Here is a 26,582-nt window from a genome sequence, read left to right on the forward strand (position 1 = left end):
GTTTCATATAGTTGTGTGAAACAGCAACTTCCGATTTTAGGGGGATTCATAATAAGCATTCTACGTTTTTACCAAGGGGAAAACAACATCGGTATGCGATGGCGTCGATCGTGTTTTTTTTAAAAGGATTTTAGTCTTAAAAAGTCGGCTGGGAAGGCAACGGCAAGCCGAGAGAGCGGCTGAGGCGGCGCTGTTGGGCCAGGCCCAGCCCGAGTGCGGCTGGCTGCGTCTGGAAGAGTTGGAGCAGGCTTTCCTCGTGCCCCGAGTTGATCAGACTACGCATGATGTTCCGATAGCGATCACGATCGCGATCCTTCACCTCGATAATATCGGGTTTGGGTTTTGGCGGGAGGATAAGCTGCACGCCGGTCTCGATCGTGTAAAACATGCGTGGTGCGTCGTCGCCTGTAGGTTAGGGAAAGTAATGAAAGAAATTCATTTATTGAGACTATTCATTAAGAAAAAAAACACGCAAAAGTCACCAAACTTTGGCAAAAGATGGGAATCACATCTACGAACGTTTTACTGCGATATGTAAATACCCATACATCCAAATAGGTCCGCATAGATAAAAGCGGCCTGTTGTTGACTTTTCTAACCGTGGATTACTCTGACAGTATTGTTGCCTTGTTTAAAAGTGTGTTTGCAACTTCCGACGAGAACTGTAGTTGTCGCAGTAATTTTAAACATCGATTCACTAGCACAATTCTCTGTCTGAACAAAGCAATATTCGGCAATACAGTCGAGGCAGTTTTCATGGTAACAGACTGGCATCAAGCAACCGATCAGTTGCAGGTGTTGCTGTGGGGAATTTGGGGACTTCACTTTCTGTGTAAAAGGCCTGTCTCACTGGAGGAGACGTCGCCGCGACTGCCTCGAGTAATCAGTTGCCGTGGCTCGTGCAACTCGGCAGGAAAAAAAAAAATGACTTGCGCTCTCACCAAGAAGGCGACTCCAGGGCGACGTCCGAGACGTCTCCAAGTTCAGGCGACAGCTTATTCGCCCAGAAGGCGCGGGGACATTGCCGCGAAGTCATGGGGTGTTGCAAGAAAGTTGCAATCAATTGCAACTTGCAACTGATTGTCACTGGCCAATCAAAATCATTGTTGCATGCATGTCTTCTTAATAGAGCAGACCCTGAGCCAATCAGAATGGTTGTTTCAAAATTAGCAATTATTTGCAATTGATTGCAGTTTTCTTGCAACACACCATAAGTGACGTCTTCTCAGTTGCGGAGACGTCTCCGAGACGTCTCCGAGACCAGCCGGGACTGGAAAAAGCCTCCGAAAAAAGAATACAACCCCCCCCCCCCCCAAAAAAAAAAGAAAAAGAAAAAAAAGAAAAAAAAAAAATCTAACAGGAGACGTCTCCACGACCAGTGAGATTTGAGTAGCAACCATGTTGCCACCTAGTCTTCAAACCAGTGAAATACCCACTTGAAGGAGAACTCCGGCTGATTTTCAGACTTTAACGTGCATTAATCGAGAATATATTCCATGAACACGTTTACTTATTTGGACTTACTCGACGCTCCAATGATCGTCTTGATCTTCACGCCACAAACTCGGGGCGTTGAGGCCCTCCGCTTCTTCATGGGTTTCTTCTTCGGCGGCTGAGAAATCCTCGGCGGGCCGAACTCTCCCGGAGCCAGGTAATCGGCCGGTCTCGTAGGGGCTTCGGTGGCGATAGCTTCTTCGGAAACCACGACCGACTTGTAGCTGAGACGCTCCCGAGTGAACCTGATGTGGTAAGAGATTGAAGTATTGAAGGTTCATGCAAAATGGCAGTAATTAGAAAATATCCCCCTTTTGTTTGGAGGGGATGGGGGGGGGGGGGTTGACTTACACGACTTAAAAGTCGTTTGATGCAGACAAAATATTACATCCGCTGCAAGAATCTCTAAAGTTTGGAGGTGGCAGATTTGGAGGAGGACAAGCAGTAGGAGAAGAAGCAGAAGAAGAGGAAAACGAGGAAGAAAAGGAACAAAGAAAACAACGAAGAAAAAACTAACTATTGGCATTTAAAAAGTAATCGTATTCATAGTGTCAATTTACTCGTAAGACCGGAAACTGCTGTATATTAATTTTTCGACTAATGTTAAATGTACAGGGCTATGCTGGTGTATACAGAGATTAAACATATTAGATTTGATGACTTGGTGAAATCAGTATATTACACGCGACGGATTTGATGAGATAACACAGTAGAGATATATCTCTACTAGTGACACGAATTACTGAGTGGAATCGTTTGTGTATGGTGGAATTTGGCGGGAATTAAGAGTGATCGGTCGGTCAGCTCACTTCTTCCAGCAGTAGAGGAGAACGGTGAAGGTGTGGATCGCCGCATCGTGAAACAACCCGCGCTCGATGATGCCGTGTTGGGCGATGTCGATGATGTCCTCGGCGATCTCCTGAGGAACATTGATCTGTCACAGGATGGAGAGATAGATAGATACATAGATACATACATAAATACATACATACATACATAAAGGGGAGGAAGTAAGAGGGTATGATGTGTTTGAGAGTATAAAGAAAAAAGAAGAGAGACAGGGGAGAGGCAAAATCAGGATGGAAGGTGAAGAACAGGGGATGGGGGTAGAAGAGGAGGAAGCTGCGAAAGTTGGATTTATGTTTAAATACACGAGTACTTTCCATAAAGAGATGATCTCATCACAGTACATTTATGTCATGATCTGTGTCGGCACGATCGGGCTTAGGCGCACAGTGTGGTTTAAACCTGATTTAAAATGTACTGACAGTACAATGGTTCCGAGAAATATATAGGCCTACATTATATTTTTTTTCACCTACATTAAGATTCGAATCATTTCCTGACAAATTGATATGCGAATAGGTGTCTCTAGGGTTGGAGTTCATCGTGCGTACAAAGTAGTTATCAACAGGAAGGACAAATATCCAAAATGTGAACAATAGTTATAATAAAAATCTTAAACCGTCTGCAGTTATGGTTTATCGAGAAAAACAGTGATATCTCCTTATGTTTTAGGCTTTATTGCGAAACTTTTACACGGTAGGATGCCTCGGATGCAACTGACCTACACATATCAAATGTGATATCTCGAACATTTTTTAAAAATCACTAATCCCAAAGGTAAAATGTACCTTTAAGCTTTGTGGTTGCTATGATCAACCTTTGGGATGTTGTCGAGGAACATAACCATGTAGGCAGAGAGGTATAACAAAGTTTAAGGCCAGAAAGAAAGGAAATAGCTTTGGGCAGCGAACGACCTCTTACCTGGACACGTGGTGGTACAAACGAGTCTAGAAAGACATCGATGATTGCATTGGCCTTCTTCTGCACGTACTCCTCGTCTTCCAGTGTGTACGTGCCCGCCGCCGCGGCCCGTGCCGCGTTGTCCGCCAGCTGCTTAAACCTAAAAGGGAAGGTGACATGGGGTGAATTATTTTACCATTATCTCAGCAGGCAAGCAGTATGATTAAAGATTCTGATGAACACTCCACGGACTCCCGTTGGCTTCCTTTTGGGTGACGAATATATGCAAGCTATAATAAGAATAAGGGGCGGTGTATCGTAAGTATGCCGCGTATAATAATGAAGACAGATAAATGAACAGATGAAACGAGAATATACAGTAGATAGATGAGAGGAAAGAATAGAAAACATGGAAATATTTAGACAGCCCTGCAGATTAAATTTAAAGGCATTAGGCACATACTTTCGTGTTTAATGTTTTGCAGTGCACAACTTTCGGTTTTTGCGCAATCAACTCTGTTTACGCATAACTAAATAGAAAATTATCAGTCTTAACAAGAAGACATCAACTCTCTAAGTAGTCCGCATGTCCTTTAAAACAGATCATCCCAGTGAGATGCCTTAACGAGATGTCATACTTACGGATGTATTGTGTACAAGGATGATTAGTGTTATACATGACAGTTATACCTTTCGACTTCTGCCCAGAAACACAGATCGTTCTGCAACTTGTCGACCATGACGATCTTTCCACCGATGATCCGTTTACTCACGACTCCAGTCGCCCTTTGCTCTATTCACATTTAGTGACAATGACATACACGGCAATGAATAAAACATTCTTTAAAAAGAATATTTGCAGAATAGCGCGATATTTACCCATACCATATAGTTTATCATGATGGATGAATACGATATATCAAAGATGATTACGAGGTGGTCATATAACGTCCTCACCATCGTCATTATCCTTACTACGATCATCGTCGTCATTTCCATAACGAGTATTAACACCGTAATCACAACAGTGTTCTATATGATAATTATGTCATTGTGTATGGAAAATGCGCGATGTCAGCATTTTGTGTTGCTGCGTTTCTGAGGGTAATGTATACAACACGTGTATTCATAACATTTAATTTCATAGTGTAAACTTCGTTTGAATATTGCTTCCAATAAACACTTTCTCTGCAATATCATTAATCCCATCTGTCCATCTCAAGCACTGTCAATACTAGTACTCTAATTCACTCAGTCTATCCATACATTTATTGTTCCGTTTTCCCATATATCCGTCTATATCTATCTATCCATCTGTCTATCTATCTATCTATCTATCTATCTATATATATATATATATATATATATATATATATATATATATATATATAATCATAATAACACATACATATTAATATACCTGTCTATCTGTCAATGATTTCTGACTCGTTTTCATATCATATCTGATTTTCCTCTGACGTTGCCTCCTCTGAAATGAATTATGCCAGCTATACTCAGCATCATCACATATTCACGCTCTTTTTCTCAATCTCTAAGAGTTTCATCTACATAATGCAAAAAAAAAAAAAAGCAAAGGAAAGTACAGATGACACTAGTGTTTACTGACTCTCCACTTCTCGCTGTATCTCTCGGCCGAGGAAGTCCTTAAAGAGAGACAGGAGCCAGGGAGTCATGAGTCCCCGTCGGAACTGGCACACGTTGGTGATGAACATGTTCCACAGATATTTCTAGAAGACGAGAAACATGAGGGGCACAACAAGGATATGATTTGTTGCCTGAGTAAAGTTGTGAAATTTAGTGCGGATGCAACTCACATAATTATGACCCATATCGCACAGCAGAAGATAGATAGAATTATTTGGAACCATAGGTAATATATTTACCTTCCTGCTAGGACTTAAACGGTAAAATTGAAAAACAAAATGGTGTACTGTGTGTAAGTCTGTAAAAAAGGCATTATAATGAAATGCTGGGAGACTAAGCGTATTACAGCAGTCTTAAAACTTCTTCATTCATTATACAATGATCATCGCATAAAAAACGGTGATTGTTACTCAACAATAAGTCTCATGCAAAACTTATCATAACATTTGACTCATGGTTACAAATGCTGCATATAGTTTTCACCACGAATAAGATCATCTCGTCAAAAACACGAGTAGACTATTACATAAATAGCAGGCATAAAACTGTAATAAAAGCAAGTTTTAATGACACTGATACATGGCACTGGTATACAGCTCTTGTACCAACGTGTCTTCGACAGACGAAATTTCTTCGAAATGGGGAAGGCGAAAAGATGAGCGCAAAATTTTCCTGTAATGTGTTTATAAGCCATCATTTATATTTATAATTTTGGTCTGACTTTCATGAAACCTTCGATGTTCTGATACGTTGAACTTTACTCTTTATTCCGGCTGACGTGGGCATAGATTGAGTTTCTCTGTATGAGCGCCACCTACCGTTCTCCCTTGTCCAAAGTGGACTTGAGCGGGTTCCTCATTGATGGTGTCTTCTGTTGCATCGTCTGCGTAGGATTCTCTGTAATCTTCGAAACTGGCGCGAAAAGTTTCAGACAAGATTTTAAACATCCCCTGCATGTGCTTGACGCAAGAAAATAAAAAACAGGTCTTATACGGGCTGAATCAAATTGCCAGGATTTATATTATCATAGCAAATATCATAAGAATAGGCAGTAAATATGAGTCAGTCACTGTAAAAGGACGTGTAATGAAAGTGATGAGGCCATTATAATTATTGTTATCATTATCTAAAGTAGCCGAATGTAGTGCACTGCAGTTGTAAGCAGCAGATATCAAGGCATTCTTGTCACGGGCATGACATCTTTATGTTGTGGCAAGAAGAATGTGCATAAGAAGCATTTCTGTGTCTGTTTAGATTACACGTGAATATACTTCATACACTTCCACAGACGCACAGACGCACACGCACAGTCATGTTATATTCATGTGTACATTTACATGGGTAGGTATTTCCCATTTTGAATCGTTTATAACCATACAGCAGCGGGGTTATGATTTTTTTTTTTTTTTTTTTAGTGGGAGTGTTCCTTCTTAAAATCTACGAAAGATCTTGATGGTTGGGGCCAGTTAAGTGTCTTCACCTACTCATCACTCCGTCCTCACCTTAATTCCGTTATTCTCTACAAAAGAAAACAACAAAAAGCACGATATAAAACGAACTAAAACGACGGGTCGCATTAATTTTTTTTTTTATCCCGGCGTATTTCGCGTACTAGATATCCCCTAAACACTCACAATTTATCCTCCATGCTCTTGGCTACGCAAGTCTGAGCTGACATCAGCATCTGGGGCGTAACCTTTTCCATGTGGGGGATATCCTGGATGATGTCAGCGTCCGTCATCAGATCGGTACCTGGAAAGAGAAAAATAACAAGTACGTATATTATCAAAAAATGGTGCGATATGTAATAAATCAATACTTGAAATGTCTTCGTTGATTGTAAAAAATGCTTCCTAATTCATCAGTTTGTGCCCAGTATAGTTTGCCATCTCCTCCAGATCTTAAAACAATTGCTTTTCTCTTGATCACCCCCTCCCATCCTCTATTATTCACCCCCTCCCATCTACTATTAATCACTTTACGTTTGTTGTAATTGTTCATTGCATTCTTTTAGGTATGCATCTATGAATCTCCACAAAGCCGCAACGCGTATCTGTACTATCATTATAATGAATACAGGGATATTTTTCAAAGATGGATGGAGTTGACACCTACCATAGTTGGTGGACTTGTTGAAATACTTCTTGACGATGGCTGCCGCCTTGGCCTGTCTGACCTTTGGGTCCCTGACATTTCCCATGCGGAGCTGCTCAACGGACTGCCAGAAGGAGAGCGGGAGCTCGTTGCCTACCTCCACCTGCAGGTAGCGGCGGAAGAACTCGAAGTGGCTAGCGTCGTGCAACACTTCCACGAAGTTCCTGTTTGTGCGAGGAAAGGAAACAGCAAAAAATCGTGTCCAGGTGAAGTGATGACACTAGATTTATGACGAGGTACTTTAATCAAAGAAATGTCTAACTTTCATAGCTATTTCTGATTGGACACAAGCAGACGATTCGTATATCCATGTCCTGTCGTTATTGCGCTGTGAAAACCCGGTGAAAGCTACCGAAATGCTACCTTTTGACAATATATATGTATGTATATATATATATATATATATATATATATACATATACATATATATATATATATATATATATATATATATACATATTATATGATGAAATGGTAATATGATTAAGTGGTAAACACTTCAAAACATACCGCGGTCTTGACGGACGGTGGATAGTTTTCCCGCCTTTTCGAATGGCTCGACAGACGCCTTGCTTGGTGGTCTCTTGATCGCGCTCGTTCGATTGCGGCGTGTCCGATCCATGGCTGGAACGCTTCGCGCGGGAATGCTGCGTAGTCCTCGGTATATCTTGTGGCCGACGACGATTGATTACAGGTTTAGGTGTCGTCTTAATTTTACCTATGAAACATCAAGGGAATAATCACAATTGGAATTAGCTTGAAAAACGTTTCGTCGAAGTACGAATTTCTTTCCATAACCTTGGATGGCTGATGTGACAATTCACTACAGGCTTCAAACAGAGAAAGAGACAGGGAGGGGGGGGGGGGGGGGAGGAAACTTCAGAAGAGTTGATCACCAATTAGTATCAGGAACAATGTAGTTTAATCACTAAAATAGCAACTAGTTTTCGTAAATCTTTGACTATCATAGGCCTCGATGTACAATGTAAGTTGTGTTCAAACTCTTGAAAATACTTTCACTCAACCCTACAAACATTGCTTCTTTTTGATACATTCATATTCCAACATTTTCATATAGCCATTGAATGTGCTCAAAATGTTTAGCAAACTTGTATATTTTGTTTATCGTACGTTGTAATGTTAGATTATACACTTTTTGTGAAAAATGCACAATTGTAATATGTTTAATTTGGAAATGGAAAAATAAATGAATGAGTGAACGGAGAAATGTCTCAGAGGTTATTTAGAAAAATACATTTCATTATCTCAAGCAAGGAGTTCATACATTTACAGTCCCATCTCGCTTCATACAGATAGAAAATTTCACAAAATACGTAATGAACCCAACAAATAATATCCGATCAGTAAACTTTGTGAGGATCAAATAAACAATCAATAATTATATCAATGACTAATAATTCTTCGACTTACGCTTGCGCAGAATCACCATGTGTTTTCGGCGTAGGCTCCCTTCGTCATCCGACTCGTCTTCGGGGTCGCTGAGGTCGCTCAGAACAGCATCTGCACATCCTGCGAATGATCACGATGATGATATTGATGATGGCGATAGTCCTGATCATTAACAATCATGATACCTGATGGTGACATGCGAAGTTTTAACGATGGGCTTAGGCTGTTCAAAGTAATAACTTTCTGTGGTTTTCTCTTTGGTTTGTGTGATTTGTGATTGGTTAATGGTTGTTATGGTTTTTTGTTTGTTTGTTTGTTTAGGTTTTTTTTTGCCTTTTTGTCTTTGTTTCTTGCTTGGTTTTTGGTTTTTCTTGTTCGGTGCTGTCCCAGTAGGCCTAATAGAGTCGTGTAACATGTTTGATAATTTTCATGCAACATGTTTGACTGACTTATTGAGAAAGATAGTACGTTCCTTAGTCCATTCAGAATACTTGATATTCTTGTCTATCTCTATATCATGGCACTGAAATATTGATACGTATGGGCCTATGATAGGGTAATGAAAAGGCATGTACATACTATCAGTTGCTATACGGGATCCGAAGTAGACCGTCTCGTTTGTAAAAAGGTATATCGATATCTATTATACAATCGATCATGCCAAAGCCTATGTACACTTGCTGCCAAAGTTATTTTGTGAACTTACCCAAGCCGGACGCGCAGAGACCAAGCTCCACAGCCCGAAGCAGCCGGTACGGCGCCGCCGATTGGGACATGGCGCCGTCTTGCTCCGAAGCAATCGGCATCTTTCCACCGCCGTCCGTATCGCTGGGACTCGCGCCACCCTTGCGAGCCTCGATTAGGACGGACGACAGGGTCCTCTCCATCTTTGGCCCGAGCGGAGAGGCCGGTGCGTCGGGAGGAGTCGGCGTGAGAGTATGTCCACTCGCCTGATTTGATGTCGGGCTTGTGTACAGTGGGAAAACACGCTGCTGCGAGTTTTTTCGTTGACTCTACAGCCGTTAGCAATAAGGAAAGACAACGTAAAAATTCATACCAATAATCACAACATTCACTCATATTCCCTTTTCCTAAATGCAGGTAAAAGCAAGTTTGTATCTGCTCGATGTATCATCATTAATGATATGCCTTTAATGAATATAGCTTCATACACCTCACAGTGGCAAGTTTTCTCCTTGTTCAGGTTAACTTTAAGGAATAGAAAAAAAACAACATAAAGTCAGGTGAGACGAATAGAATGCTACAAGTTTCATCAGAATCGGACTAAGAAGAAACAACCTGTGGAACTTTAGTGTTTCCAGCGAATTGCGATGTTGGTAGCAACCACCACACGCAAATTGGAAAAGGAGATGTCCGTCGATTCACCACTTTCCCGTTGGTTTGTACATAAAAGAGGTGGTAGAACCATACATTGAAAATATAACATAATAATAATATGATCCAATATAATACATGTCCCCTTTGATTCATCATTGCTAAGTTATCCAAGATTGTGGAATCTAATTGGTTTGATTACAAGATTAATGTAGACACAATTTTGTTTTGTTTGTTTAAGCCAAGAAGAAAAATGGTCTCAAAGTAGAGAAACTGGAAAAAAACTGCATCGATACCGTTCTATTCAGAAAGCTGTCCAGATCCTGACGTTTGAACACGTCCCAGACTTCTCGAAGAGCCTCGCAAGAGAGGTTCTGCGCATGCACTAGCAGTTCGTCTCCCAAATTGGCGGGAAGCTGGTGGATTAGCTCGGCTGTAAGAAGAAAGCCAAGGCGAACATATTGTTCTCCTATATAGAAGAGAAATATGAAATCAGAAATCATTGCAGTCGTTGTGATCGATACGAATGGATTAACATATGCTGGTGGACAATACTGTATTAGAAATCACAACTCATGCAGTTTCCCTTAGAGGAGATGGTTCCGATGGACGCGACTAATAACTGTAAGACTAAAAATAGCACAGCGGGGAATGTCAAGTAATTCCTTGATATTTTAAAGTGATGTTAACATTTCACACGGCTTATTCTGACTTTTGAGGGGCGGTTTGAAGAGAATTTAGAGTGAGAAGTTTATTCTATGTCGATGTTCATGTAAAACCGTGTAATTGCATGCAAAGTCATTGAGAAGGGGTCTTTTATAATGATCACGATAGAAATTGAGGCCAACCCACCGGTAGATTTCAGGAAATTGTTAATGATATCTGCTGCGAGTCTCTGCCGCCATTGGCATCTCCGAGAGTCACTGAACTGAAGATCAGCAGTGAGGTACTCCTGGGCAGCGTGGAAAAATCTCATGTATCGTAATTCATTGGAGTATCCATATCTAGCCAGGAATTTCGTCCAAGGTCCTCCGGCGAGTTTATCTGATAGCATCGCATTTATCAGCAACTTGTTCTTAACTCGGTAGTTAGCTTCACCGAGATTGTAGCTTTTCAAACAAGGTATGACGATTTCTATGGAAAAGGGTTTCTGCTCAGTGATCGAGGGAAGCATTTTCGTTTTTTGTGGGATTATGTCATTGAGATGGACTGCACCGTCTTCGACGAGATCACGCGCGTCTGGTAACGATGAAACTTCTATCAACCTCCGGTCATCTTCCCTCAGCTTTTCATCGAAGGAGAGTTCTGAGTACGTCCTCTGCAGCTGTCGTTGTGCCAGGACCAACCTTTTCAAGTATTTCGTTTGGCCTTGGCGATGCTGCTTCTCCGCTTCGTGCAATGAAAAGGTATGGAGAACCTCAAGCTTCTGGAACGCCGCCCTGTTGATTTTCGAGAGAGGACAAACGGTCCCTTTCCTTCTCATAGCTAACTTTTTTAATGTGCTGACTAAAGCTTTGGTCTCCTCGCCATTGTTAAGTCCAACAAAGTCTTTCCCTGCCACTTCATTGGCCGTCGTATCTTTTTTCTGTTTTTGCTTAGCTTTCTTCTGAAGTCTCCTCTGTTTCATTCTCTCCTTCTTACGCTTTTCACGATCTTGTTGAAGAGCCTGGAGAGCCAAGAGATCAGCCTCGAGTTTGGAGCTTTGCATTTTCTCGTTGCTAGAAGATTTGCTCTTCTCATTCTTGCTGTTGTCTGCATCTTGGTTCTTGTTTAGAAACAAAGACAAGTCACCTAATCTGAATTCCACTGACTGCGATCGCGACCGTCGTCGTGCCGACGGTTTTGACACGGCGAGAGGTCGAGGACCTGCTGGGACGACAGGAGCCGACATGCGACGACTTGACAAGGATGCAAGAGAAAGAGAAGACGTTGAAGATTGTCCTACCGACGTTGAACTTGAGTTTTGACTTGACGACCTGGAGGATTCGGAGTTCCTTCGAAATTTCGTCAAATCGGCGATGTTTCCCTTGTGTTTTATGTCATCTTTAGTACATGTCTTTTCACTTGTCGATGATGAATCGTCGTTTTTTCCTGAAGACATTTCTTCCGACTCAGCAGAGGTGACAGCTATATCGACAGAAGTTTCGTTCTCTTTATTCTGGATGATCGGAGGCGCAGTTCCTTTAACAGATCGAGGTTTGGATTTCTTCTTTCCTTCCGACAAGTCTTCCCTCGAGATGTCCGTGGAAGAGTCATCCGATTCTTCCTCGTCACTCCCGGCATTTTCCATCCCTTCTTCTTCTTCTTTTTCCGGTGGCTGGTAAGTGCTGTGGGCAGAGGCTCGGGCGGAAGGTTCGCCTTTGGAAGATCCCTTTCTCGACGAGCTTCGTCTTGACCTGCGTCCGGAAGTGGCCTTTCTGGTGGAAGCCGCCTCCGGTGACGTTCTCTGACTGTCATCCGGTTTATTCAGCGGGCTGGAAGAAGAGGTGCGTGCTGGCGATTTGAGACCTTCGTCTTCAGGAGCTACATCAAGAAGAGGCGTTGAGCATCGCCGCGGTGTTGATTTCCGGGATGAGTGTTGGGACCTCCTGGATGTCTTCTTCTCAAGATCATGGCGCGAACCTGGTGACAGCAAGAGGCAACATTCACGAAGTGCCATGGATTGTACGGTATACGATAAACTCAAGCATGTCACACTGTAAATGGCGTGCATGGAAGCAGTGCAAGTTTCTTTTCTTTTCTTTTCATTTCTTGATTTCCACAACTTTTCCATGATTTTTTACAAAAAATTAATAATCATGATATGATGAAGGTAAGGACTCATGTCTACATGCATGTTTACATGATATACAATAACACAGGTAGATAGAAAAAAAATGAAAGAGCAATACAGATTGTATTTCCTATTCCAGAATGTTTGATGGAATTGCAGAGGTTCACAGAAAAAGCAAAGTTTGAGAGCGTGACAACCCGGAAAGAAATCTGTAATCTGTATTCACTTTAAAGTAATACACAATTTAGGTTTCAGTCCCTTTGGTGGACCTTTGAGCTCTTCGGGCAAATAATATTATCGATGAATACTTTGACTGTGTGTGTGTGTGTGTGTGTGTGTGTGTATGAGTCACCATTCTCTCAAAGAAATGCATTCTCTTTCACTCTAAGTAACCATTCTGGTAACATACCATAGCGTTCGCTCAATGGTGACTAACATAATGATAAAGAAGTGACTTTTTCTGTTGGTCGTAACGGGACTGCAGCATAGAAAGGACAAATTCCATGGCTAAAGTATAGGACGGTTTCACCCAAAAAGTACATCTATCTGAAATGATACTTAGTGGGTCTTCCATGAAGGAGTTGATGGGAATGAAGAATGCTCATGAAAGGGACATCACCTTCACCTATCACCGCAAAGTACTAGTACCTTCGTTGTCCCCGCAGGTTGGCATCTCTGGAGAGCTTGCCGGTGATAAGGCAGCACTTGTTGCGTCACGGACTACTGACTTTGCGGGCGACACGCTCCTGCTTCCACGGTAGCTGGCGCTCTCCTCTGAGATGGCTGGCAGAGGAAACTCCTCGGAGAGCCAGTCCTGTCCCTTGACTTTCAGCTCGTCATTCTCCTCCGTGGTGCTCTGTCTGATCTGGTCGTCTTCGGCCAGACCAGCTGAGACAGTCTCGCCTGTGTCTTCGACCTGCAGCAGCGTTGTGAGCTCGGAGCGACGAACTTTGGACGAGCTGAACATGGACATGAGGTTGCTAACGCTCTGCTTCTTGAGCTGCGCCTTGCGGATCGTGTGATGTGAACGTACGTCGGATCCACGACGCTCTTTGCCGTCGTCGTTAGCAGCGTCGGCGTCGCCATTCACGATCTCGGACAGGCTCCGAACCTTGACGGAGTAGCAGTCGGGTCGGTAGATGGTCAACGTCGTTTGGTTAAACTTTGTGAAGACCTGTTTGCAGTGCACCAAGTATCTGGGCAACCAGTAATTCTGGAATGCAAGACGGATAATACATGAGATAATTATCAGGGTCGCATGGTGTTGAATTTTGGAGGTGAATGATTAATGCCCGGTGGCCCGCTAATACCTTAGATAATATTGACAGAAGGGTAACTTCTATACAGAAAAAAATATGAGGTGATTAATTCTATCTTTTCGAAATGCACTTCTCCGTCAACATGATCTTTTGTAATAATCACAAACAGGGAAGCAATTTCTGCTAGTATACAAAGACCTGGAATACGGGCACTGGGGTAGCTAAATGCATGAGACTATGGACTTTCATTATTGAGGTCATTTATTCGAGCCTGTTGGAGGCAGTATAGTGTTCGAAAGCAAGACACGTTATACGCGTTGCCTAGTCCTTGTGGGCCCGTTTCATTTGATACGATAGCAACTCTTGCTGGAATGGCAGTTGTCATGGCAATGACAAGAATCCAGCTTCCTGATTGGCTGTTGCTTTTGGAAGTTGCCATTCCAGCAAGAGTTGCTATCCTAACATCTTTTATGAAATGGGGCCCTGGAGGAACTTTTGGTCGTTGGTCCTATCATGGTTGCTGGTTATATGCACATTTTTGTGACAGAGAAAAAAACACAAAGCCGAACTAAAAATCTCTACTCAAAAGACAAAGACTGCTCTACGAGATTACCTGGAGCGTCTTCAGAATGAATCCCTGAACGACGATGAACGCTTCGAAACCAGACATGCCCCGTGTGCTCCTGATACCAGTACCGACATTTCCTTCACTGGCCAATGGACTTTCAGCATTGCATTCTGCACGTCAAACATGAGAGAGGAGATATATTGAGCTCGGCATGAAAAAAACAAACACGCCTGGCGGTTAAGGTGTCAATTTGATTTTCTGTTCTGTTAATTTCAGAAAGGTCTTCATCTGTTTTGTACTGACCTATATTAACGGCTGGAAAAAAAAAAGTAAGCTGACTAGTTCACCATTATTCCAAGGCCAGTGTTGATATTCGTTCAGCACCCTTATCAGGTTTGTATCAAGGAAACTTTTATACTTTTCTTTTACATGCAAATCATGAACCCATTTACGCCCAACTATATTCATCATCATCATCTCCATAATAATAAAATGTATAGCCCTACTTTATTTCATCTGCACAGCTTTACGGCTGCGCTGAATCAGCAGCTTTGCCATCTATTTTCTTGATCATACCTGAATCAATTCCTCAGTCATGTTGTCAAAAGCAGCTTGTAAGTGTAGAATGATATACAGTATTATACAGTCATGTCATGTTCTGTGCTTTAGCATTTGTGTAGTGGTCTCCGATGTTAGCTAGTTTTTTTTTTTTTTTTTTCTGACCTGTCTGTTCTGTAATGCCTGCCCTGTTTTGAATTACATATTTTCTTCTTTTAAGTTTCACGTCGGTTGTATTAGTTGTCCACAGGATACATTAATTTCGGGTGCCAAATTTCAATTTCTGGCCTAAAAAAAAAGTGAGGTGTTTCGTCCACCTCACATTTTTTTTTTTTTTTTTGGGGGGGGGGGGGGAGGGGGTGAGATGCTATGGTTTTACCCTATTTCGAGGGCGCTGAATCTTAATCTATATGATGCAACTCTTCCATCCCTGTGAATTTCGAGATATTCAAGACGGCCCCAAAAATCTGAAACATTTCCTTAGAAACAGTGAAAATTTTGAACAGAAATGTTAGTTTTACCCTATTCAAGGATGCTGAATCCGAATCTGCATAATCGTTTGCACACTTAGAAGTTTGTAGAACATGGACAATTCAAATTAACTCTTGCCTCGTTGAGATATTTCAAAGTCTGAAATTTCCTATATGTACTTTCTTAAAGGTGGTGGAAAATTATGCTTGAAAGAGATTCGGGATATTAAACCCACGGTGAAAAAGAATAATTTGTATTTTTACATAAATTACAGTTGAGCGACTTAGTCAAAGCAGCCAAAATGATTTCCAAAATGGCTGGCACAATGGTAATCTTTACTATAAGATATCCCAATAATGTATATTTCATATGATGTTTTCGCGCGTATCGAAAATGTTGATGTTAAAATCGTTTAAGTAAAAAAGATGAAAGATGAATTCTCCCTGGTGGCGCCGTGAACGGACGCGCAGCACAAGCCACTCGCGCAATCGTGGACGTGCACGCAACACAAGCACACACACGCGCACACACGCACACCACGCACACCACGCACACGCCCAGCAACCATACACCCCCCAATCTCAACCAAAAGACCAACCAACTAACAAAACTCAACTGATAAAACTCCATCATTGCCACGATCACAATGCATTTTGCCATGAATACAACATAATACAAATGTCTCCTATCACTCAGCAACCACACACCACCCCATCCCGAACGAACTCGCCCAGCAACCACACACTACCCTATCCCGCACGAACTAATCAGTGTAACAATGAAATATGAGATCCATTTAACAAAATACAAACAAATTCAAAAAGGCATTCATACAGGAAACACAACAGTCTCTTGTCACTGAATGCTTCACTTTTCATGCATTCTTCCCCAACCAAATAATAAAGCTCATCGCCATAGACCTCATCCCTCTCTACCACGACCACATTCACGCATCAAAATACAACAGTAACCCATCCAGTAATACTTCACTTTTCATGTATTTTTCCCAAACAATTCAAAATCCCTACTTATCACTACAAAAAAAGTGCATGACTATACCCTCACTACCACGACCACATTCACGCATCAAAATCAGTATCAAAATCATAGATTTTTCTCCAACTCAATAATAAAAAAAACCCCAACAACTCACTGTAGCTCCAACTTATCACTACCACGACCTCGACTCATCAACAGTCATACATTTTGCTGTTAATGAAACATAATCAACATCAGCATGAATTTCAGCAGAACAGCATGTGGACCCTACTTCGTTTTCACCTATTCACATAAGTGCTGAATCCGAATCTGGATGATGCATCTCTTGCATCCTTTGAGGGTTATGAGAATATTCAAGATGGCCGCCAAAATGGTCGCCCAAAACTGAAATTCGCATTTATTCCTTAATTTCCGGAATACTTTTGTTTAAAAAACATTGGAAAAAAAGACTGCTTTTTTTCCTGTCTCGAGGACGCTGCATCAAAGCCTTGATGATTCAACTTTTGCATTGTTGAGGAATTCTATTTTGAGATATTTAAAATGGCTGCTAAAAACTGAAATTCTCATGTTTTGTACGTCGTGAAAATTTTGCTTTTGTGTGATTCAAGAAGTCGAACGGTTGGCTGCTAAAAAACTGAAGTCTTTATGTTTCCTTGTACGTCGTGAAAATATGCTTTATGAGTGATTCAAGAAGATGAACCTACGGGGAAAACGAATAATTCATATCTTACATTGTCATTGTCTTTGTGTTCGTATAAGTGTCATCTTGATATAATAGGAGATTTCCATGGTATCGATGTACCTGCGATTTTATGCTGTTTAATATCTAGGACTTCCTCATAATCATGTGGCTTCATCGAGTTACTAGCAAAGTGTTGAGACATTTCATGATTATGTACTGTGTCGTGTGTGTCTCTCTCTTCAAGCATAATACTGCCAACGGTTACATATTACAAAACGGCCAAATAAACACATTCTACCAGTTGTACGTTGTGATGATTACTGATGTAAAGGTTTGTCGAAACATATACTTACGATTGCGAACTCGCTTCATCTTTTCGAAATCAGGCAGTTTGAGGTTTTGATTCTTGAAAAACTTGGCCTCCATGCGCTGGTACATGATCGTCCATTTGTCGGCGTCGTAGTCGGCGGCCTTCCTGCGAAATTTCTCCGCGTCGAGCCAGAACTGCACCAGATTGTTGCCCGCCGTCTTGGCGATGAAACAGCGGAATCTGCGCATGCCCGACATCTGTCTCAGCCAGCGAGTCATCAAACAGTGGTCCATCATTTTGTCCCTGGCGCCTGAACAATGATGACATGATGCAGTACACTGATACAGGATCGAATTCAGAGACTGTCTTGATACAACTTTCTGGTTTTTGGCCGGAGATCTCCCACTTTGAAGCCATCTTTTCAAAATTTCTCTCATGAGTTTGATTTTCTCACGCTTTCTAATAGTTGTGAGTCTCCACCTTAAGATGTATTTCCTTCCTCAAAATTCAGCTTTCTCCCTCCCAACTCTAGATTTGTTATGTTTGCTGAAAATAAGGCCAAGATAGCACCAGACACAGTTTATAATCCTACAGCTTGCGACCCCGGACACTTTGGATGTAGAGTTTCGCGCTCCTGATTATTATGGGCTACTAATATTGCGTGCATGTTTGCGCGATTAGAGTCTCCAGTTTGTTAAAGAGGGTCCTGGGGGCATTTCCTTATGTCAGATATTTCTTCTGACGAACTATTGGCTACTGAAATCCTTGCATCCAATTGGCTGAGAGCATTGTCCGACAAATTATGCTTCATGAAATGCCCCCCCCCCCCCCCAACAGGTATTTTCCCCTCCGGGGTGGGTAAGTCCATGTGAAAATAGTTATGATTATTTCGTTAAAGTTTCATTGTTATCACAATTACCATCATTATTTTGTTTCAAGTTCAGAAAGTAATTTCATAAAAATGTCATCCTAAAATACCCCAAGCACTTGTTAATACCACACAAAAACCCTAAGAACAAAACACGATTACCCTCGGAAATACCACAGCGTCATCTTACACTACTTGTCTCTTTGTGTCATGGGGATTATCTTGTCATTTGGTCACATCAAATGTGGACTAGTTGCTGCGGTGCAGGAATGGACAGGATAGGAATAGGACACGCGAACCCAGGCTAACATGGCAGTGCAGTTAAAAACCCTCACCTAACAATTCCGGTGTTTATGTATTCTTTTGAACTTCTTGTACATTCAACTTTCATCTCTTTGAAGCACAACCGGACCCTGGCAAAGGTAAGCACCATAATTATGAAACCTTTATAAATGATTGTGATCATCATCATCATCACCATCATCATCGTCGTCATCATCATCATTATCATCATCATCATCATCAATGCCAATTACCAATGCTATCGGCACCGTAGTTGATGACCAGGTGCAGCTGTGTTTTCTGCAGCTGTTTGCAGAACAGGTACTCGAGATAGAGGTCGCTCTTGAAGAAGAACGGGGCTCGCTTGGTACGCACCCATCTCATCAACTTGACTCTATCCAACCTCTGGTCAGTTTGCCGGGAGAGAAAGACAAGCACAGAATGTAGTGGTATTACACGCTTATTCCACGTGATTATATATTAAAGTCACATCGAACAACCATCTTCGCAGGACTCAAGAAATATGAACACGCAGATAGTGAGATCATGAATCTGTGCATGTAAGAACAAGGTTGAATTATTACGTCTTTAAAGGGACATTCCAGACGATTTTCATAATTTCACATCATGTAGTACATAAATCGACAACTATATGTATAGGTTTGTGGAATTTATTGTGGTTCTTGAGCAGAGAAACAATACTTTGAAAAATCTTATACAAATTACACTGAACAAGGATGACGACATAGGAGGTTCACATATTTCAGAAAAGTAGCAGTGTAATTTCATTACAATACTGCTTGCTTGCGAGTTCACCTGTGTATAATCTATGCATGCCTTCTTCTTTTGTTCTGCTTCCTTGAGCCCCAACTCATGCATTCTTATGGTGACTCTGCCATGTCATCATCCTTGTTCATTGCAATTTGTTCTAAATTTTGAAAATATTCTTATTCTTCATCCCAATTATCACAAATTCTGAAACTCTGTCCTCAGCAAAACTAATCTATAGTTGTTCAAATGCAAAAATCTGAAAATCAACCGGAGGTCTCCTTTAAGCGGAAGGTTGATGATGCAACATATTAACCAATATTTGGTTATTGCTGACGAAGGATAAACTTTCTTTTTGTCAGGGCAGAGCCTTTAAAGCATTCCAAGAAAAAAGACATTTTTCCTGTTGTTACATCAATAGCTGTGTCAATTATTTGAGCTGAAATTTCACTCGTGTTCTTTTGGGATACCACAGGCCATCTCCTGAATTAATATGTGTAAAATCGAAAGCTCCAGAATTACTTTATATTTCTAGCTGATTTTGTTATTATGATTCTCTTACGAGGACCACACTGCGACAATCACACTTGGAGTGCACAATAATATGTAGCACTAATAGCAATAAATGCAGAAAGATGGCATGGACTTGTATAACTTTAATTAATTAATTTATTTTTTATTGGGAGTACTCTAGTTTCCTATTGTAATTAATCGAAAGATTGGGCTTTCATTGAATGGATTTTCTAAACTGACTAATCAAGTCGGTTTATTGCCACTTAAAATATAACGCCATGTTGCATTGGCTATTCTACGCCCATTAGGGTATAATTAGGTTCAGTTCAGGCGGGCGCGCCTCTTGTTTACGAGGTCATAACCATTATTTCCTCTGTCACAGTGCGATCAGCTGTGGCAAGTTGCTAACCCAGCATGATCATCGTAATCATCGGTTCAAAAACAGGGTCTTCGAATCCCCAGATGCAATGCATCAATAGCGTGTATTGACGGAAGCTATAACATTGTGATGAAATTTCTGTCTTACGTATTGCGTTCTCTTCAATGGCGGATCCAGCTCGAAACTTTGGTCGGAAAATCGGTACAGCAGTCTTTGAGAAAACACCTGTCCAACAGAAATAGATACGCATCTTTATAATCGTACCGCAGACAAAACAGACTATAATGGCCTTTATGAATAAAAGATTTGCGATATGAAGAAATTGTTATGTATACATCAATAATAATGTCATAATAGAGGAATGCATTAAATGCCAATTGCCTTGATTTTAATTCAAAATCAGAATTTTCGGGGGCCTCCCCCTTCGTCAGGGATGAAAGTGCTTATGAATTTTCCACAGTGATATTAACAGTAATTAAATCAAGGCAATTGGCATTTAATGCATTCCCCTATTGCGACATTATTATTACTATTTCTAGTACTGCCGATACGCGGAGCTAATACAATGTTTGTTATGAATAAATAAATAAATATTATATATATATATATATATATATATATATATAAATATATATATATATATATATATATATATATATTTATATATATATGTATAATACATTATATATATGATAAATAAATGAATATATAAATATATATATATATACATGTATATATATATACATATATGTATATATATGTATATTATATACATGTATATATATTTATTTATTTATTTACATGTATTATTATATAATATAGGTTTGCGATGGATTATTGTTAGTTCTGTACATAATGTATACATATAGAAAATACAATTATGTTTTCTTCATTTTGTTACTCTTTTTCGCATGTATTTTGTTAATGTACGTTTTTTTGCAATTATTACAAATAGTGTTCTGCTCATACATTGTATATATAATCTTTCTGTCTATTTAATGGAAATGAAAAATACATTTAAACTTGAACTTGAACTTGAACTTGGGTCACTGATCTTACCGGAAGTGAGAGGAAGACGTTGAGATAGTCCACAAAGGTCTTGTCACACATGAGTCTTGCAAACTCGGATTCCGTGGGGATTTCCCCTGATAGACAAGAATGGAAGATTTGACAGTTGTTTTTGTTTTTAGGAGGCAAAGAGGAGACTGGGGGTAACGTTTATTTGTTTGAAAATGCATAGATATGAATTGAACGAAGACAGACAAAGTTCGATGGCAATGCCTGTTATATGCACCTTTTACGAATTATTCGTTCACACCATACATGTCTTCGAAACGACGAAAATATAAAATCGTCACTGGAATCAAATGATTTTTCCCCTTTTTTCGACTCTGAAGTCTTCGACTTCTCCACATAATTCGTATTGGAATTATGAATATGACATGAATTTATTCTGACATTTTTACCTTACGCAAGTGGAACGTCCTATTGAATCATCATCTCTCCTTTTTTTTTTTTTGTGTGTGTATTCATGATTTTGTGTCATCACAAGATACTGAACTCCTGTCGATTTCTCGGGTAATGCTCCAGTCACTGTACTGCCTGTAATATACCTGTCTTGTTGTCTGATTTTGTAACAAATCGGATTGTAGCTATCTTCAGCATATCTGGTTACCGAGAACTCTCATGTGATATTCAAAATTTCGAGCGAAACTCTGCGAAATGATAGCTGAAGCTATGATATTATGAACATAATTGTATAACAGAACATGTGTGCTAGCCTATGAAGCACCAGTCTATGGATATGCGAATAGAAGTTGAGGAATTTAACTTTCTATGTAATATCAATTTCTTCGCGCAAGTAATGTGTAGAAATGTCATACCCTTCGGGATAATGTCGCCTGTGTCTGGGCCCATGTTTAATGTCGATTTCCCGCTTTGTTCGGGCCAAGAGAGCTTGAATTTAGTCCTCGACGAAACTACATGATTCCTATCTTCTGACTACTGACGCATGTCTCCATCAGCTCTGCGCATAAAGCCATCTTACATACAGATAAAGATTGACTACAAGTGGTTGCTAAGAAACGAGAGGATATCCCCAGGGATAAGCTGCGCGGAAAGTTTGCGTGTATGTGAGAGAGAGGGAAAGAAAAGCGCACGCGCGCTTCCGATTCCATCAATATTGTGGAAAGTGCGTCAACTTGGGCAAAGTTACTGTGACGCAATAATGCATCCGTCATCATGCTTGAAGCTATGCGTAATGAGGAATTGTCATAATTAATAGACATACTTTAGTCTAGCAGCCAGAAAGGGTCCCCGTGCATCCCCCCTAAAACAAAATTCTACGATATGTTCGAAGATCGTCAGAACCTGTATTTTCCGAATTCGGTTGTCGCCAGCGGAAAAAAAAGGTTGCGCGCGCGTCTTATTTGCATATTTCTAAGATGGCCGCCGCCCGTTGCTAGGAGACGGATTATTTTTGAATAACTTTAGTTAGGAATAACAAATTACCATAAAAATGGTATCATTTTGAAGAGAATTAAATTTCCTACAAGCTGATACCCCATTTGATGGGATAAATAGTTGCTGTCATGAAATATTAAGGAAGGAATTATGTTTTTTAGCATTTTTCTAAAAAGATACGGAATTTGGTTATAATGTTCTTTTCCATACATCTAATATGCATTTACAAATAACATTTGAAATTTCCTAAAATTATCCCCCAGTCATAGCTATTATCATGTGAAAACGGCTTTCCAATACACCAATTCCTTTAAAAGTTACACGACATTAAAGGGGATAAGGTTCAATAGGTTTTACAGCAATATTATTTTAAGGGTTATAATGTCTCCGCGCGCAATTGCGTAGGTTCTGTATCTGGGGTTTGTTGTAGATCACTGCTATCTATTGATCAAATCTCATCGAAATCGGCGAAGAAAGAAAGAAAAATTACACTTTCTATTCCTTATATGAAATAAAAATGTTTTTTTTTCTATTCTGTGTTACCAAACTCAATCCATTCAGCTTTCCATATGAACAGTTTCTTGTCTTTTTGGATTCCCTCCAAAATCACAACTTATCTGATATTAAAAAGTTAAAGAAAAAAATTTGACGTGACAGTTTCCTCTTATTGGAAGATTAAAGTGAAAAAAAAAGAAGAATCTTATGCTAAAAGCCCTAAGAAATAAAGAACTTGTTAAATGGCCTTTCAGAGTTTAAAATGAAACATGGCTATCTTATTTTTTCATAACAAAATGAAGGGAAGTATCTGTGTAGTTCATGTCGGCCCATACTGGGTTACTATTCTTCAGAAATGGTCCCCGTGCACCCCCCCCCCCCCAAAAAAAAAAAAAATCTACGATGTGTTCGAAGATCGTCAGAACCTGTATTTTGCGAATCTGCTTGACGCCAGCGGAAAAAGGGTTGCGCGTGCGTCTAATTTGCATACTTCTAAGATGGCCGCCGCCCGTTGCTAGGATACGGATTATTTTTGAATAACTTTAGTTAAGAATATCAAATTACCATAAAAATGGTATCATATTAAAGAGAATTAGATTTCCTACAAGTTGATACCCCGTTTTATGTAATAAATAGTTGTTGTTATGAAATACTAAGGAAGGATTTTTTTTTTTTTACATTTTTCCCAAGAAATACAGATTTCAGTAATGTTTTTTCCATACATTTAATTTCTGTTTACAAATAACATCGGAATTTTCCTTAAGTTAAACCCCATAAATAAGCATTATTATGTGAAAGCGGCTATTCAATACACCAATTCCTTTAAAAGTTACACGACATTAAAGGGAAAAGGTTCAATACGGTTATACAGAAATTTAAGGGTAATGTCGACGGCCGCACTTGCGTAACGCGTGTAATACTATAATAATCATTGCAAGTATGAGACCCTATCACTTCTTACATCCAAATTATTGATTAAATATCATTAAATCTTGTGGAATATGAAAGCAAATTAAATTTTTTATTCGCTATCACCTTTGATCTACTCAGCTTCACTTTTAGTTTACGTCTTTTTTCATCAAATAGAATAAAGGCCTTACGAGAGGTGTAATTTCATGACGGCCGAAACGGGCTTACCTGGATAGGGGTTTCCAACATATCGATATTAATCAAACTTCTCTTCATCAACTCTCATTCTTCTGATCATCTTCACACACATACTCACACCTCCAATATCACACACAGGCATTCATGCAGGGGAAATGAGCTCAGGCGTGAATTTCGTGAATTTATTCAATACGCCATTAATGCATTCATGGAACATCAAACTCGAATGCTTTATTTAGATGTCGAAATAAGAGTTACATGTATACCGCACAAGCGAAATATTTCTCACCATGCTCTAGCAGGAAATCAATTTATTTTTTTAAGATAAGATCGCACATACGTGTTCTCATTCTTTGGTGGTTCGCCTGATGGTTTTTAAACATATTGCTCACACGTTTATTATTGCCAAGAAACTAATAGATAGATTACAAATACCAAGGAATGGCATTGATAAAAACGAATAGTTGCAAGTCAAATCCAGTCGCTTTCAAATTCTGTTTTTTTTTTATAAAAAATGATTTCATGCACTTAACTTTATCACATGGGTTGATCTAAATGCAATACAACGTAAACTTGGTTGTTAAATCCGTTAGGAGTGACTAATAATCAATATTATACAAAAAATGAGAGAGAGAGAGAAAAAAATGTTATGGTTAAGTAGACCATGGATCTATAAAACATGAGGGAAATGTCTGAGGGAACATTAACCATGCATGCGTGTATGTATGTATGTGTGCATGTATATACTATAACTATGTATATATAATATATCTATATCTATATATAAATATATAAATATATATATATATATATACAAATAGATATATATATATATATATATATATATATATATCACGTTTATATTTATGCAGGTTTGTATACTTTTGTGTTGTGTGTGTTTGTGTTCAAGGATGTTTGTGTATGACTAATGTGTTAAACATTAGACATATTCAGAGTGTAAATGTTTAACCACAACGAATACAATATTTTCATGTTTTCCACAGAAATTAGACATCTATTATAATTAGATAAATTTGCTAAAATGATTTGAAGTGTATCTGCTATAGGCGCATCTGACGTGCAATCCACTTTATAGAGCGCATGTAAGTTCCGCTGGAATAACAACTCATGCATGAGTTAAATACACCATCCAATGTTTTCAGATATCCATGCCCTACTCGTCCGCCGGTCCTTTTTAGATAGAGTAACTATAAATGTGCATGATCGATACCCAAAAGATTATTGACATTGCACGTTAAACACTTTCACTAGGTTGCCATTGTCGCGAGTCTCGATATGCTAATACATGTATACTATCTACCACAAATCGATTCTTAGTCTACGAGTGACCGTGGTGATCTTATCATGGCTTATCACATCTTGAGGTCTATGGTGGCAATCGTGTTGATCGTAGAAGAATTATTGGACTGTTCGAAAAATTACTACGATCAACACAATGTCTTTGACTGACGTAAAGATTTGATTATCTGATGATCAGCACGATTAGTCCGCGAGTAAGACCACGATTTCGGGCGAATCGAGAAAGTGGACCCAGCTTAGTGAATGCCACGAGAGTGGTAACGTACCATAAGGATAATCAACACGACAGTTTCAATACCGTACATATCAATATTTACATATCTTCCAAGATTACTTCACCTATGTAATCTAGATTCTTTTGTATGCCTCCGCCAAGAAGTGGTGCCGGAGGCATTATGTTTTCGGGTTGTCCGTCCTTCCGTCCGTCCTTCTCTCCGTCCGTAATGAATTTTGTGGACAGCGTAACAAAAAAAAAACCCCTGAAATTTGGCATGTATGTGTATTGGGGGTGAAATTCTGCCTATCAACTTTTGGGTGCACATGCTCAAGGTCAAAAGTCAAAAGGTCGAGGTCAAATGCTTAAAATTTCACTATTTCCCTCATATCTCTGCAATGCCTAAAGATATTTTCTTGAAACTTAGTGTATACAGGTATTACCCAATTAAAATTCACTGGTAAAAGTTTGGGGTCATAAGGTTAAGGTCAAATGTGAAAAGGTCAAGTGAAAATGTTAAAATTTTACTTTTTTTCTCTGTATCTTGGATATTGTTCAAGGTATCTTCATGTCAGGTCAGGATGATCTGCTACTGGTACCCTGTAGCCCAGTAGGCCTACAACCTGTTTCAGGGTCGGATTGTCGGCGACTAAACCGGCAAACCCACCAGTCTCCAACTGGAGAATGGTGAGGAGGGTGGCTGGACACCCTGGTGGAACTAAAAACAAGATCTATCTTAAGGGCATCGA

General features: G+C 39.9%; 1 protein-coding gene across 1 annotated transcript; it reads right to left on the reverse strand.

Moving 5' to 3' along the window:
* Positions 1 to 136: 136 nt before the first annotated feature.
* On the reverse strand, positions 137 to 22,151 carry LOC139714618 (uncharacterized). The gene is made up of 22 exons (XM_071626298.1): positions 22,118 to 22,151; positions 21,294 to 21,379; positions 20,382 to 20,459; positions 18,829 to 18,979; positions 17,468 to 17,734; positions 14,450 to 14,574; positions 13,226 to 13,790; positions 10,657 to 12,426; positions 10,101 to 10,237; positions 9,176 to 9,482; positions 8,491 to 8,589; positions 7,570 to 7,777; positions 7,021 to 7,223; positions 6,540 to 6,657; positions 5,724 to 5,817; positions 4,868 to 4,988; positions 3,931 to 4,033; positions 3,262 to 3,400; positions 2,304 to 2,428; positions 1,726 to 1,739; positions 1,525 to 1,638; positions 137 to 405 (listed from the first exon to the last, which is right to left on the reverse strand). Exons 1-22 carry the CDS (start codon positions 22,149 to 22,151, stop codon positions 137 to 139), a joined length of 5,127 nt encoding a protein of 1,708 aa, XP_071482399.1.
* Between the last annotated feature and the right edge of the window lie 4,431 nt (positions 22,152 to 26,582).

This window comes from Diadema antillarum, unplaced genomic scaffold (genome assembly GCF_040938485.1).
Source record: "Diadema antillarum isolate AM-2024a unplaced genomic scaffold, OU_Dant_1.0 seq00002342_RagTag, whole genome shotgun sequence".
Taxonomy (NCBI): domain Eukaryota; kingdom Metazoa; phylum Echinodermata; class Echinoidea; order Diadematoida; family Diadematidae; genus Diadema; species Diadema antillarum.

Coding starts and splice junctions, on each gene's coding strand:
- LOC139714618 (XM_071626298.1), bottom strand. CDS start 22,151: ATGGGCCCAGACACAGGCGACATTATCCCGAAGG. Junction 18,980..20,381: donor CATTGAAGAGAACGCAATAC/GTAAGACAGAAA, acceptor CAAACTGACCAG/AGGTTGGATAGAGTCAAGTT. Junction 6,658..7,020: donor CAACAAGTCCACCAACTATG/GTAGGTGTCAAC, acceptor TTCTCTTTCCAG/GTACCGATCTGATGACGGAC.